Genomic DNA, 15,473 nt, shown 5'->3' with positions numbered 1-15,473 from the left:
TCTCTTCAGGAAGGGAGTTGGCGTTTGTTGATAACAGAGGAATGAGATCAGGATAAATGTCTGATGGGAGATGTACAAAAAGAAACTAAAAGATTGTAAGAGAGTGACATTAGAAGCTGGCAATCCCTTTTAAAACGATTCCAATGATTATACATCATGACAACAGTCAATTAGATCTTTCTGGACCACAGGTATAGTAGCACATTGTGTGATCACATTTAGTGACTAAAATGACAAACTTGTGTAAGATCTCCTATGTCTGTGAGTCTAAATATGTCTTCCTTCCTTTTCATTTTTGTCCTTTAACACATTTTACAAGCATTGTATAGCTCAAAATGGTACCTGCAGTAAAAAGCTGGGGTCCGACTACAAGCCACACTCATTAAAAAGGACAGTTCAACCTAAACTCAAAAACCCATATTTTTCCTCTTATCTTATGTAATGCTATTAAATCCATCTAGATTGTTTTGGTGTTATTTGCCTAGTTTTGGAGATATCAGCATAATGGGACTCACCTTGTGTTGCTCAATGCATCGGAAATATTACAACAGCAATGTCTCTTTTAACATATCACGCCCTCCTTACGCAAGAAACCCACAGACCTTGTTGTCTTCAGTTTCAAGATCACGTAAGATCTATTTTCTTTCAACCATAGTACTTACATGTATTATTTTGGTCAATGTCTCCAAAACTAGGCAACCCACACCAAAACATTTTAGATAAACAGCACTACGTGTAAGAGGGAAAATATGAATTTTGGGGTGAGAAGTACCTTTGATGAAGTGGGTTCTTAAGAGAATTAACACTGACACAGACAAAGCCCTTTTTAGTTTGCAGCCAAGGCAACCAAACCTATTCCTTCAAATGCACACTCTCACACTCACACACTCACACTCACACTCACACTCACACTCACACACTCACACACTCACACTCACACTCACACTCACACTCTCACACTCACACTCACACTCACACTCACACTCACACACCACTGGCCTCTCTCTCACCTTGTATCCTGACCTGCCTGCTGCGGCAGTGAGAGCAGGGCAACAAGGTAAACTCTTCTGCCTGGTGCATGGAGTAGTCTGTGCTGGCAACTACAATCTGATCCCCAGGTTGCCAAGTCTGCTGCACTTTGTCCTGCAGGTTCAGCACCACCTGGTCCACAGCATCCACATGGAAGCCTGAGATGGGAAAACCTAAGGGGAAAGGGGGCATAGCTCTTAATTTAAATGAAACACGAAGGACAAGACACTAAAATAGTATGAAACAGAATTCTGATGCCTTTTTATTATCATTAACACATGTATTGTATCTAGCCATAAAGGGTATTACAAAGGCTCTCTTCATGTCAGAACAAAACAAAAGCTCTTTATGTAAGGCTTAAATGTTTCCATAACAACTGTAGCTAAATAGTGTTACACTAAGATCAATCCATCTATTCTTAATACCCATCAAATGGGGAGAAAAGACATCAGGATAACAGACAACAAAATGTTTTTCGACAGTACCCCATAGTGAAGTTATTTATTCACACTTAAAAGCAATTAAGATCCTGAATAGCTCAATAACCACTGAGATATTATGAAGCAAAGCAAAGAAGTTTAAAGTTTGCGTACAGCATTTAGGAATATTGTGCCGTTGTGGGCAATATCAACCAAAATAATGATTGAAAAGACAGTTAGATAACCCTGGGACACTATGAATTCACACTTTATGTTCAGTTAAGTTGAGTCACTGTCAAAATGTATTTTACAAGGTGTGGGCATGCACGGCCGCAATAAATTAAGTCAGTAAATATAGTGGGTGTGCTAGTACTTCACCCGAACCACAAACACACTCCACATAAACAATTACTTCCGCCTGAATACCTGGTATTTGTCATAACGGCATGCTCACAAAACCACTGAGGCACAAGAATGTCTTTAATGTTCAGGTGATTGATCTGAGTAGCAGTTGGCATGTGGTAAACCTCATTCCTCAACCTGTCACCTTCCTCCAAACCCTTTACACTTCAAGTGAGAGAAGCCGGTCCATTTCATCCACACTACAGAAGCCTTTACTGTGACTAACTTCAGACGAAAAGCATCAAACTTTAGCAACCTACGGAAAAGGACCGAAGGCATATACTAAGCACAAAAATGAATGGCCGAACGCTATATCATTTCTGTCAACACTGAACCATTTATGTTCAAACCGTTTCTTACCATTCTTCCACTCGCTGTAGGCAGTGACCGAGAAGCCTACTCCATCCACAGTGGTGAAGTTTCTTTTTGCCAGAGCTCTCCCTCCTGTGTCGTGGTTTTCATGTTCCCTAACGTCCTCTGAGCAGGATGCATTACCACCACCTACCACGGAGACCAAAGCCCACGCCTGTCTGGACAGACCCGAGGGATGGAGAGAAAAATGGGAGAGAGACAGAAAGGATAGGGAGTCATTTTCAGGCTTTACAGTGAATGGAGTAGTGTCACACAGCCTTATCAAAGAAACAATGATCGGGTTCTGGGCCTTAGTTCTCCATAGATTCTGTTTGGATGATGAAATGAATGACATTGAACTATAGCTGAAAGTTACAGACTCCATTTCCAAACTCTGTCAACACTTGTTCCTGGTTCAATATCACATCACTCCTTTCATCATTCACGTGGCTCACACTTGCATGTTCACAAACATATACAAATAACAATGTTTTAATCATTTCACAGGTGTGCTGAGAAGTCAATGGTACTTCATGAAGCCTATTCAATCATGGGTTATAAAAGAGAATATTACTTAAAACCAAACAAGACCCTTTATTTGTGACAGACGACCCAAACCATAATGTTTAGCCGCTGAAAGGGGATGATAGCTGCTAGAGGTTTTTGTGGAGCAGTCTCAGTGAAAATGTCAAAAGAACATTCAAACGTGGTTTACCTAATATCTTACAGATGAGACAACTAGTCAGATGAAGGGTGTGACCTGAACTGCATAATAAGTTTCACTGTGCTTGAGCGTCCGTGTGTGTTATGTATCATGTTGAAGATGCATTGATCACAGACCCCCATACCCTTCCACTGAGCCTATAGATGCAACACATGATAACAGTCACATAGAGGCTTACGCAGGGTATCTGAAAAATAAATTGAACTAGTGACTAGATGTGTAATGCCCTGAATGCTGAGCAAATGCCTGTAATGAGCCTGAAGCAGGATAAGAGGAGGCAACTGAAAATCAGAGTTAATGTCGTGTATTTGTGTAATAATAAAAAGACAATGAGAGGTAGAAAACTAAAAGAATGATGTGAGAGAATTGGAGGGATTAAAACAAGGGCAGGAAGGGCGTTCATATGGCTCAGAGGAATAATGGGTGTGTTTGCCACATCCCAAAATTCATAAAGAAAAAACTACTTTTTTTACTTTTGCTCCAAATCCTCCAACAAAGAAAAATATTTTTAAATGATTAAATATGAAGGAGAGGCCTTGAAGTCATTTGAGCGGGGGAGTTTTAGGGTGTGGGTGGCGAAAGGGATTGGGCGTATGACCTAAAACAAGACAGTGTAAAACCTTGACATCAGATGTCATGTCCTTAGCATCTTAAGAATGAATCATTTTCCTTTTTTGTTGCTGAATGAGTCCCAAAAAGCTTAAAACCTTTTAGCTATTTATAAATATAATATTCTATGACCACTGGTCTAAACTATGGCATGACCTTTATAAACTTTATCAACACAAAGTGACCCTGACCAATAAGACCTAAGACAATTTAACCATTCAGTAGCCATATTTTAAACCTGGGTAGTCAGTTGAACATTCTGATAGACCAGAGGAAAGAAGTCTCTTGTTTCCACTGAGGCATTGCTTGGCTCGTTCCACATGCACTAAAGAATCCCAAATTCATCTTTACACTTATCTGTTTAGCTAACTTCCATCAGGTACTAAGATGGATCTGCAGTAAGCCGGCAACTTGCTACATGTTTGAACACAATACAAAAGCGGTAAAACACTCAAATCTACCCCTTGGAGAACTATGTTCAGGAATAATTGAAATTCACAAAAAATAAACCAAAGTGAGTTTTAAATTACATTTTCTACCTATGAAGTCTCCTTGAATATTAGCAGCAGTTTGTAATGCTAGAACTCCAACATGCCCCTGTGCTAAAAACCTGTCTCTGTTTGTAATAATTGCTTCCACTGGCATAATCTCAACCTAGAAAGCATCTTCTTGTAGATGAAAGAGCCCTTCTCCATGTCACCGTACGCTGCACTAATACTGAAACAGATCTGCCTGAGGATCCACTGTCATAACGGTGTGTGGCTTCTGAAGGAGTGGTTGTTTCATAGTTTCCTTTCGCCACATCCTTGTTTTGATGTTACCAGCATTTTAACAACCTCATTGTTTTACCGGAAACAGCAAATGTGAGGAAGCAAGAGGTGAATTCACTACAGACCAGCATGCATGTGTGTTTAAGTGTTTGTGAGTGCTCCCCTGAGAGACAAACATTAAAGACAGAAGGGTCAACAGGCACGAGCCAACACATATGAATATATGGCAGGAAGGATGGTTGACCCCCTGAGATCAACTCATAATTCAACCATATTTTGGTTGGAGTTGGAGATACAAGGACAAAGAGGTTCATGACATATGCCCACGGGAACCCAGGTATGTGTGGCGTTAAAGCACTGACGTAAATAACAATAAAACTTTGACAGAACGAGCACTACAATTAGTTTCCAGCCACATTCTCTGCTGTCTGTCTGCAACATGCCATGACAGGTCATAAGCTGATCCACACTTCATTATTACGCTCAACCCTGTAGGTCATATGCCTTTACCGCCAGTCTCCTTCAGGCCAAAATCCCTCAGCCTAATATTAAGTGACTTTAACAAGACATTAAACTGCTTGCTCTCTCATAAATGCATGCTATGCGTTTCCCCCCTCTCACAAGCAAATCCACAGAAAGCTAAGATACAAATCTGTACTCCAATAAATGTTGAATAAGGAGGGATTAGTTTGAAGACTTGGCAACCATCCCCATAGGAGAAATGTGACACTGGACAATCCGGCGCAACACTTGGCTTCACAGTCAACCAAGGACCAAGCCAAGTTACAAATAATTCAGAGGGAAATGCTGCACTTAGATTTTCCATTGAAAGAAACTTACTTGTGCATACATGTGTTAGAGTGTCTGAACAGAAGTCCTGAAAAGTTAAAATGTAATTCTCTCCCTTTATGAGCTTAAAGAAAGTATAGCCCATGAGGACAGGACACTCAAGCCTACAGTATCTGTCCCTTTGCATGATGGACATAAAATCATTTGTTCTGGAAACTCTCTAAGTGTAACTCCACTATCCTGTACGTACTTCCTTTTCTGGCAGAGCATGATACAGTAGAAACAAAGAGGGAAACAGGAAGAAGAATAAATGGGAACAACTCAAAGGAAAATCCCAAATGAAAAGAAAGATACATGAAAGAGGACATATTTTCAGGGAAGATGATCATGGCACAGAATGCTGGTATTGTCAGTCCAAGTCATCGAGGGGTCTTGTGTTAATGGTTAAACAAAACCATCTTTATCAGCCCCAGGAGACCAAGAATAAACAAAACACTCCCAAAGACTTTCACAGACAACACACCATGGAGAACCAACAAAAAACTCTCCAAGAGCTGGCACATTGTACAACAACACAGCTGAGACACAAACCCACTCACGCATTTTTTTGGACAGTTGGACAACAGGCACACTCGCCAGGGCATCAGCAAACAATCCATGTGTATTTTCATTATTTGATTTAAAAAAATAAAAAAACCGAATCATTTAGAGGTCTGTATAACATTCCCATATTAAGAAATTGGCCCTCTTTACCTGTATTTGAGATCATAGACGAATCTACTGCCGAGCCTTTCTTCAATGGCCTTCTTTGTTTCATCCAGAAGACTTTTGACAGCAGAGTCTCCTACAGCCAGTGTGACAATGCGGCCCACTGGCAGGGTCCGCAGCAGCTGGGTGAGCCGGCGGCTGTCATTACGAGACTCGTGCGTGTCGTAGCGTTCAGAGAACAGCCTCGCAGCGGTGTCCTGGTCGACAACGCGCAGGTTGATGCCCCTGCTGAAGTTCCGTTGGAAGGCATAACCCCCTGTGGTCAGGCCGGAGGCCGGGACAGTTCGGGTCAGCAGAGACCAGGAAACTCTCTCAGTACCATGTAGCTCCAGAGTCCCACCTCTCATGACTCCTATGAACTTGCGGCCGAAGTCAGGCACTTCAGGGACTGCCTTGTCGTCCGAGCGGCCCACAAGGGCAATGGTGGCACGAGAACGGTAACGGCATTTGGGAGCACCGATGTGAAGGGCGCCGCCATCTTCTATAAGGATGTGACGTGTTCTCAAGGTTATGTTTTTGGAGCCGTCAGCGTTGTCTGCGAAAACTACCTGACCTGTGAAGAAGCAGGGGGGAGTTATTTTGTGCTGTATGTTACATCCATTTATCCATAAGATGAACTTGATCTGCTGAGCGATGTCACCTCTCAGATTCAATCAACGGTCAACGTTACAACTCAAAATGCCACTTGACAAATCATGCACCTTGATGTGCTTACCTCCTGACTGGATGGTTAGTGTATTGAAGGTGGCAGAAGCATCCAATTTAAACAAATGTCCCCTCCTGACAATACTATCCTTCCCTGGTTGGTGGCCCGGGTTCCAGCTTCTAAGTAATAGATTGTGGTCCGGACAATTCTCTGCAAACATGACCAATCAGTGACAAATTATCGAACCTCGTAGTTCCCATTAGACAGGGATATACAACAATGCACGCAGATGGTATACTCACACGGGTACAACATATGTGCAGCAAGTTGAGAAGCCATGGGTTAAATAAAGAGATATACATTTTAGAAAAACATAGACATTTGAATGAGTAATTTGTAATACTGACCGTCTAACACATCTCCGCTTGAGAGACTAAAGACGAGGATGAGGGTGAAGAAGAAAGCCCCGATCGACACTCCAAAACAGATAAATGTGTTCTTTCGTTGCTGGAGGCTCTGAGCGCGCTCCCTTCGCTGGTTCTCCTCTGACAGGTTGAAGGTGGCTCGTCGCTCTGGCGGGGGTCCGTGAGGTTTCATCGGTGGAGGCGGTGGAGCTTTGGCAGGTGGCGGCGAGCGGACTGGAGCCACCCGCCCGGGGACATAACCTGGAGACCTCTGGTGGTTGCCGTGGGGCGGAGCCACAAAGACCGGAAAGTGGCTGGGGCCATCACTCGTCGGCATGGTATTAACGTCTGCTACCTGAGAGGAGAAAAAGGTGGATTAACTGAGCGTGTTCTTTGGGGTACTTTCGGTCTCTACGTCACATCCCATGTTGGATTGACAAAATGTTACTTTGATGGCAGCCGGAAAACGATACATTGGTTTGATGTCAGCAAAAACATTTGAATAACACATAGCTAAAAGCACATGGAAACGCTGAAAAGGCTGAAGTTGGTAATACAGTTGTTAAAGGAGGACATATACAAAGGTTGTATAACAGAGAGGTCAGGCAGAAGAGGTCAAGACGGAGGAACAAGACACTAAAAGAGCTCATAAAATGAGAGTAAAAACAGGAGGAGGTGGAGGAAGACAACGGGCTGATTCTGTGGAAACAGACAATTACCCTTAAAGCATCTAAGTTGTGGACCTTCAGGTAAAGACCCTGGGTGTGGGTCTTAAAAGGACTATTAATCTATTAGAGCCTACTCCAAAACAGTCGGCGTATACCGACTGGTTTGGCTCAGTCAGAGTGACATTAGCTGCTCTTGTCCACAGCAGCGAAGGAGTTTGTGAATAATGGATCTCAACATTCCTCAGACTATGTTAACACGGCAAAAACAGATGGCACCAATTACAGTAGGGAAGGAGGAGAGTACGCCAGCTTGTGTCTGCGCTGGTTTTATTTCACACAAGTGGAGGAGGTAGCCCAAAGTGACCTGAAACCATGGACACACATGCGCACACACACACACACACACACACAGACAGACATACACACACAACCACAGAAAGGTCATATGGACAAACACCTGCACACACAAACATGCACGGGTAAAGGAAATGACACTGCAGGAAAAAAAAGGCTTAAATGGCACTTTTCTTTAACACAAACACCCTGTACCACAGTAATGGCATTACAGCTTGACACTATAGGTCTTCAAAAAGAAAACTTCAGCAAGTTCAAGCTTTAACACATCAGTTTATGGCCACATGACTTGATGAATGACCCAGTCATGTAAGAGGTTTAAAATGCAAATGTCCCCGCTGCGGGACTAATAAAGGATTATCTTATCTTATCTAAAATGAAGACACCGTAAACGTCATGACTTTCAGACTTTAAATCAACGAGTGTCTACAGTATCATTGCTTCATTCACACACAAGAGATGTGAACAGACTCACACACTACTGTGCCAATCCATAGACACACACACACACACACACAACAAACCATTGTCTTGCCAAGCCAATTAGTCATCATTTTATCCCAGAGCACAACAAACCTCTTCAATTCATACACAAAGCAATGTACATCAGGGGCTGCTCAACAAGGGTTTAGTCATTTACATCTGGCCACAATATAAGCAGCTGTTTCACCCACTTCACCCTGAATGATCCCATTAGTGTCTCTGAACCATTCTGTCAAAGACTTTAGCTGATAATTCTCCATCTTATCCTTAACCGTCATCAAGAAAGACTTGCTGATTACGATTACTTTTGATGTTCACGTTCTCACGGTTCATGTTCCCTGCATCGGAGGGACTCAGCGGGAGCCCTGTGACGGGATGATCCCTAAAAAGGCACCGGCCTTTATAACTCTATCTCACACTATGTTTTTATTCACATTCCTCACCATAAAAAAAAAAAAAAAGAAGCTGATCCTGCTCCCCTGCTACTAACTGACCTATCAGAGCACATGAAGGTTGAGTACTCACGCTCCTCTGTGCTGTCCGGCTTCTGGAAACTACACTCATCACAAGACTTTTGCAGCTTTGCGTGAACCTTATGCGTTTCCCAATAACCAGGGACTCTCACTCATCGGCCTCCCTCGCTCTCATACGCGTGTCTTGATTTCAGAGCTTCAGAGCTGCTGAATATCAAACAGATGTGGGTGGAGGAGGAGGAGGAGGAGGGAGGAGAAACACTGTAAGTGGGAGAGTCCATCACAAGTTCCTCAGCTGTAAAATCAGCCTGGAAATCGACATTGCTACTGTTACAAACAGTAAGTCACGTGTCCCCTGCATCAACTCAAACCTCTGAGCTGTCACGACTGTGGCCACCAAGTGAGGACTGCCACAGATGTAACTGCAGTCAGTGTGCTGAGCGAGTTCAATTCAATTCAGTTTATTTTGTATAGCCCAGAATCACAAATTAGCCTCAGAGGGCTTTACAATTTACATGAGACATCCTGTGCACATGAGACATCCTCTGTCCTTACACCCTCACATCCTCTGTCCTTCCCTCACATCCTCTGTCCTTGCACAGGAAAAACTCCCCTAAAAAAACCCTTTAACAGGGAGAAAAAAGGAAGAAACCTCTGGGAGAACGACAGAGGAGGGATCCTTCTCCCAGGATGGACAGAATGCAATAGATGTCATGTGTACAGAATGAGCAGCATAACAGAGATACAACACATTCAATGTATATGACATAAATGATTCATATAATAAGACTACTTATAATAACAGCAGCAATTATTACAGTAGAATTATAGCCATGTAGGTGTCAATGTAGTTGACACCTTCACTGACTTGAATCGAGGTTAAATAAGGTGCTTTAAAAAAAAAAAAAAGGGGGAATGATTTTTACTTGTTTATGTTGATTGATTTATGGGCTTGTTTTGGCCTAAGTGTCTCCTTCCTACCTTCAGTGGTTTCTCTTACTGTGGGGAGAGGTGGTGCACCACCACCTAACCACTGAAGGTAAGGTATCTCTGAAGGTAAGGTATCTCTGAAGGTAAGGTATCTCTGAAGGTAAGGTATCTCTGAAGGTAAGGTATCTCTGAGTAAGGTATCTCTGAAGGTAAGGTATCTCTGAAGGTAAGGTATCTCTGAAGGTAAGGTATCTCTGAAGGTAGGGTATCTCTGAAGGTAAGGTATCTCTGAAGGTTAGGTATCTCTGAAGGTAAGGTATCTCTGAAGGTAAGGTATCTCTGAAGGTAAGGTATCTCTGAAGGTAAGGTATCTCTGAAGGTAGGGTATCTCTGAAGGTAAGGTATCTCTGAAGGTAAGGTATCTCTGAAGGTAAGGTATCTCTGAAGGTAGGGTATCTCTGAAGGTAGGGTATCTCTGAAGGTAAGGTATCTGAAGGTTAGGTATCACTGAAGGTAAGGTATCTCTGAAGGTAAGGTATCTCTGAAGGTAAGGTATCTCTGAAGGTAAGGTATCTCTGAAGGTAAGGTATCTCTGAAGGTAAGGTATCTCTGAAGGTAAGGTATCTCTGAAGGTAGGGTATCTCTGAAGGTAAGGTATCTCTGAAGGTAAGGTATCTCTGAAGGTAAGGTATCTCTGAAGGTTAGGTATCACTGAAGGTAAGGTATCTCTGAAGGTAAGGTATCTCTGAAGGTAGGGTATCTCTGAAGGTAAGGTATCTCTGAAGGTAAGGTATCTCTGAAGGTAAGGTATCTGAAGGTTAGGTATCACTGAAGGTAAGGTATCTCTGAAGGTAAGGTATCTCTGAAGGTAAGGTATATTTTAACTGGTGACATCACGTGGTAGTGTTTTTTTGGTGCGATGTCACCAACAGGTCACAATTACAAATAAAGATTTTCCTTTTTTTTGCCTCCACTTTGTCAGAGAGTTAGGGAGACTCTGGCAACACACCAAACAACATAAAAGCACTACTTGACAGTGTTACCAGTTAATTAACCCATTCACAAGAAAACAAGGTCCAGACAGACACAGTGGAACGTTAGTGGACAGACACAGTGGAACGTTAGTGGTGGACGTTAGTGGTGGACAGACACAGTGGAACGTTAGTGGTGGACTGACACAGTGGAACAGTTAGTGGTGGACAGACAGACACAGTGGAACAGTGGAACGTTAGTGGTGGACAGTGGAACGTTAGTGACACAGTGGAACGTTAGTGGTGGACAGTGGAACGTTAGTGGTGGACAGACACAGTGGAACGAAGGTGGACAGTGGACAGACACAGTGGAACGTTAGTGGTGGACAGACACAGTGGAACGTTAGTGGTGGACAGACACAGTGGAACGTTAGTGGTGGACAGACACAGTGGAACGTTAGTGGACAGACACAGTGAACGTTAGTGGTGGACAGACACAGTGGAACGTTAGTGGTGGACAGACACAGTGGAAAGGACAGTGGACAGACACAGTGGGTTATGGACAGACACAGTCGTTAGTGGTGGACAGACACAGTGGAACGTTAGTGGACAGACACAGTGGAACGTTAGTGGACAGACACAGTGGAACGTTAGTGGTGGACAGACACAGTGGAACGTTAGTGGACAGACACAGTGGAACGTTAGTGGACAGACAGACACAGTGGAACGTTAGTGGTGGACAGACACAGTGGAACGTTAGTGGACAGACACATGGACAGACACAGTGGAACGTTAGTGGAGGACAGACACAGTGGAACGTTAGTGGTGGACAGTGGAACAGACAGACACAGTGGAACGTTAGTGGACAGACAGACACAGTGGAACGTTAGACACAGTGGACGTTAGTGGACAGACAGACACAGTGGAACGTTAGTGGACAGACACAGTGGAACGTTAGTGGACAGACACAGTGGAACGTTAGTGGTTACAGTGGAACGTTAGTGGACAGACACAGTGGAACGTTAGTGGACAGACACAGTGGAACGTTAGTGGTGGACAGACACAGTGGAACGTTAGTGGTGGACAGACACAGTGGAACGTTAGTGGACAGACACAGTGGAACGTTAGTGGACAGACACAGTGGAACGTTAGTGGACAGACACAGTGGAACGTTAGTGGTGGACAGACACAGTGGAACGTTAGTGGTGGACAGACAGACACAGTGGAACGTTAGTGGTGGACAGACACAGTGGAACGTTAGAAGTGGACAGACACAGTGGAACGTTAGTGGACAGACACAGTGGAACGTTAGTGGACAGACACAGTGGAACGTTAGTGGACAGACACAGTGGAACGTTAGTGGTGGACAGAGACAGACACAGTGGAACGTTAGTGGAGTGGACAGACACAGTGGAACGTTAGTGGTGGACAGACACAGTGGAACGTTAGTGGTGGACAGACACAGTGGAACGTTAGTGGTGGAACGTTAGTGGACAGACAGACAGTGGAACGTTAGTGGTGGACAGACACAGTGGAACGTTTGGTGGACAGACACAGTGGAACGTTAGTGGACAGACACAGTGGAACGTTAGTGGTGGACAGACACAGTGGAACGTTAGTGGTGGACAGTGGAACGTTAGTGGACAGACACAGAGGACAGACAGACACAGTGGAACGTTAGTGGACAGACAGACACAGTGGAACAGTGGACAGACACAGTGGAACGTTAGTTGGACAGACACAGTGGAACGTTAGTGGTGGACAGACACCTTTTAGTGGTTAGGGACAGACACAGTGGAACGTTAGTGACAGACAGACACAGTGGAACGTTAGTGGACAGACACAGTGGAACGTTAGTGGTGGACAGACACAGTGGAACGTTAGTGGTGGACAGACACAGTGGAACCTTAGTGGTGGACAGACACAGTGGAACGTTAGTGGGACAGACACAGTGGAACGTTAGTGGACAGACACAGTGGAACGTTAGTGGTGGACAGACACACAGTGGACAGACACAGTGGAACGTTAGTGGACAGACACAGTGGACAGACACAGTGGAACGTTAGTGGACAGACACAGTGGAACGTTAGTGGACAGACACAGTGGAACGTTAGTGGAACGTTAGTGGTGGACAGACACAGTGGAACGAGTGGACAGACACAGTGGAACGTTAGTGGACAGTGGACAGACACAGTGGAACGTTAGTGGACAGTGGACGTTAGTGGTGGAGACACAGTGGAACGTTAGTGGACAGGACAGTGGAACGTTAGTAGTGGACAGACAGACACAGTGGAACGTTAGTGGTGGACAGACACAGTGGAACGTTAGTGGACAGACAGACACAGTGGAACGTTAGTGGTGGACAGACAGACACAGTGGAACGTTAGTGGACAGACACAGTGGAACGTTAGTGGTGGACAGACACAGTGGAACGTTAGTGGTGGACAGACACAGTGGAACGTTAGTGACAGACACAGTGGAACAGACACAGTGGAACGTTAGTGGTGGACAGACACAGTGGAACGTTAGTGGACAGACACAGTGGAACGTTAGTGGACAGACACAGTGGAACGTTAGTGGTAGTGGACAGACAGACACAGTGGAACGTTAGTGGACAGACAGACACAGTGGAACGTTAGTGGAGGACAGACACAGTGGAACGTTAGTGGTGGACAGACACAGTGGAACGTTAGTGGTGGACAGACACAGTGGAACGTTAGTGGTGGACAGACAGACACAGTGGAACGTTAGTGGTGGACAGACACAGTGGAACGTTAGTGGACAGACACAGTGGAACGTTAGTGGTGGACAGAGTGGTGGACAGACACAGTGGACACAGTGGAACGTTAGTGGACAGACACAGTGGAACGTTAGTGGAGGACAGACACAGTGGAACGTTAGTTGGACAGACACAGTGGAACGTTAGTGGTGGACAGACAGTGGACACAGTGGACACAGTGGAACGTTAGTGGACAGACACAGTGGAACGTTAGTGGACACAGGACAGACAGACACAGTGGAACGTTAGTGGACAGACAGACACAGTGGAACGTTAGTGGTGGACAGACACAGTGGAACGTTAGTGGTGGACAGACACAGTGGAACGTTAGTGGAGGACAGACAGACACAGTGGAACGTTAGTGGTGGACAGACACAGTGGAACGACAGACACAGTGGAACGTTAGTGGTGGACAGACACAGTGGAACGTTAGTGGTGGACAGACACAGTGGAACGTTAGTGGAGGAACAGACAGACACAGTGGAAGTGGACAGTGGACAGACACAGTGGAACGTTAGTGGTGGACAGACACAGTGGAACGTTAGTGGAGGACAGACACAGTGGAACGTTAGTGGAGGACAGACAGACACAGTGGAACGTTAGTGGACAGACACAGACACAGTGGAACGTTTAGTGGTGGACAGACACAGTGGAACGTTAGTGGTGGACAGACACAGTGGAACGTTAGTGGACAGACAGACACAGTGGAACGTTAGTGGTGGACAGACACAGTGGAACGTTAGTGGTGGACAAACACAGTGGAACGTTAGTGGACAGACACAGTGGAACGTTAGTGGACAGACAGACACAGTGGAACGTTAGTGGACAGACAGACACAGTGGAACGTTAGTGGAGGACAGACACAGTGGAACGTTAGTGGAACGTTCAGCGTTCATCGGTCGGTGTCGTACCGGTGGTGAGGTTCTCGTCCATTCGCTCTCTGCCGGAGCCTTTACAGACACCGCTGACCGGAGATGATGATGATGATGATGATGATGGTGAATACTTTATCTCTCTCTCTCTCTCTCTCGCGTCCCTTTTATATCCTTCTTCTCCACATGTTGTTTTCTTTCTGTTGTCGTTTGTTCGTCCGTCGTTCAGCCCCCCTCAGCCCCCCCCTCCTCCTCCCACAGAGACAGAACCAGGAAGTGATGATGCGTTCTAGTCTGTCGGACACGCCAGCTCTAAAGTATGCAGAACACATGCTGGAGGTTAGTGACGTCACTACGTGAGCAGTGGGACCCCACCAGTCTGTCCAGTCTTAGTACTAGTGTACTAGTACTAGTGCACTAGTGTACTAGTACTAGTTCATGGTATTTTTTTTTAAAAATACCACGTTCATGAGTCCAAATCTTAAAAACTTATTTCTACACCCTCAGAACACTTTGAAGAGACACATTTTCTATTATTTGGATTTTTCACAACATATTATAAATTCAACTAACTGTTCAGTTATATTTTCTTTAAATGTTATTTCCCAGCATAATATTTTCATTTAGGTATTTAATTTTTTTAGTATGGTTTTATTTTACATTTGTGACAATACAGAAAGCCTATTTTCATTGTTTAAGTCCCTCCAGGTTTCTAATACACACAAATTCCCAGAAAAATAACTATAAAGACAATTAGTGTCTTCAAAACCAAAGCCTCGGAAGTAAGAACTTTAGCAGTAATAGTTGTTCTTGATATAGTAATCGTATATAAGTAAATCATGTCTAGTATGTTTTATTGTTGGTCATTTCACATAAGTAACATATGTTGATGTGTGTGTTGGAAGAGCAGCATGATTGAAACGATGACTAAATGTGAGACTTTGGTGCATTACATTACATTACATTACAGTCATTTAGCAGACGCTTTTATCCAAAGCGACTTACAGGAAGTGTGTTCAACATAGGTATTCA

The 15,473-nt window shown here is 44.3% G+C and overlaps 1 protein-coding gene across 1 annotated transcript in view; it reads right to left on the bottom strand.

Annotated features, from left to right (window-relative positions):
• cemip2 (cell migration inducing hyaluronidase 2) overlaps window positions 1-14,541 on the bottom strand; it is a 30,487-nt gene extending 15,946 nt beyond the window's left edge. The window contains exons 1-6 of the mRNA XM_054611616.1: window positions 14,481-14,541; window positions 6,915-7,266; window positions 6,577-6,717; window positions 5,847-6,414; window positions 2,211-2,380; window positions 1,011-1,202 (exon numbers count right to left, since the gene is read on the bottom strand). Coding sequence (XP_054467591.1) covers window positions 1,011-1,202; window positions 2,211-2,380; window positions 5,847-6,414; window positions 6,577-6,717; window positions 6,915-7,248 — 1,405 coding nt within the window. The 5' untranslated portion in view covers window positions 7,249-7,266; window positions 14,481-14,541. The remainder of the gene's footprint in view (window positions 1-1,010; window positions 1,203-2,210; window positions 2,381-5,846; window positions 6,415-6,576; window positions 6,718-6,914; window positions 7,267-14,480) is intronic.
• Between the last annotated feature and the right edge of the window lie 932 nt (window positions 14,542-15,473).

Source organism: Anoplopoma fimbria, chromosome 13 (genome assembly GCF_027596085.1).
Source record: "Anoplopoma fimbria isolate UVic2021 breed Golden Eagle Sablefish chromosome 13, Afim_UVic_2022, whole genome shotgun sequence".
NCBI lineage: Eukaryota > Metazoa > Chordata > Actinopteri > Perciformes > Anoplopomatidae > Anoplopoma > Anoplopoma fimbria.
Note: the sequence above shows the minus strand (reverse complement) of the source record. Positions and strands in the feature narration are given on the sequence as shown.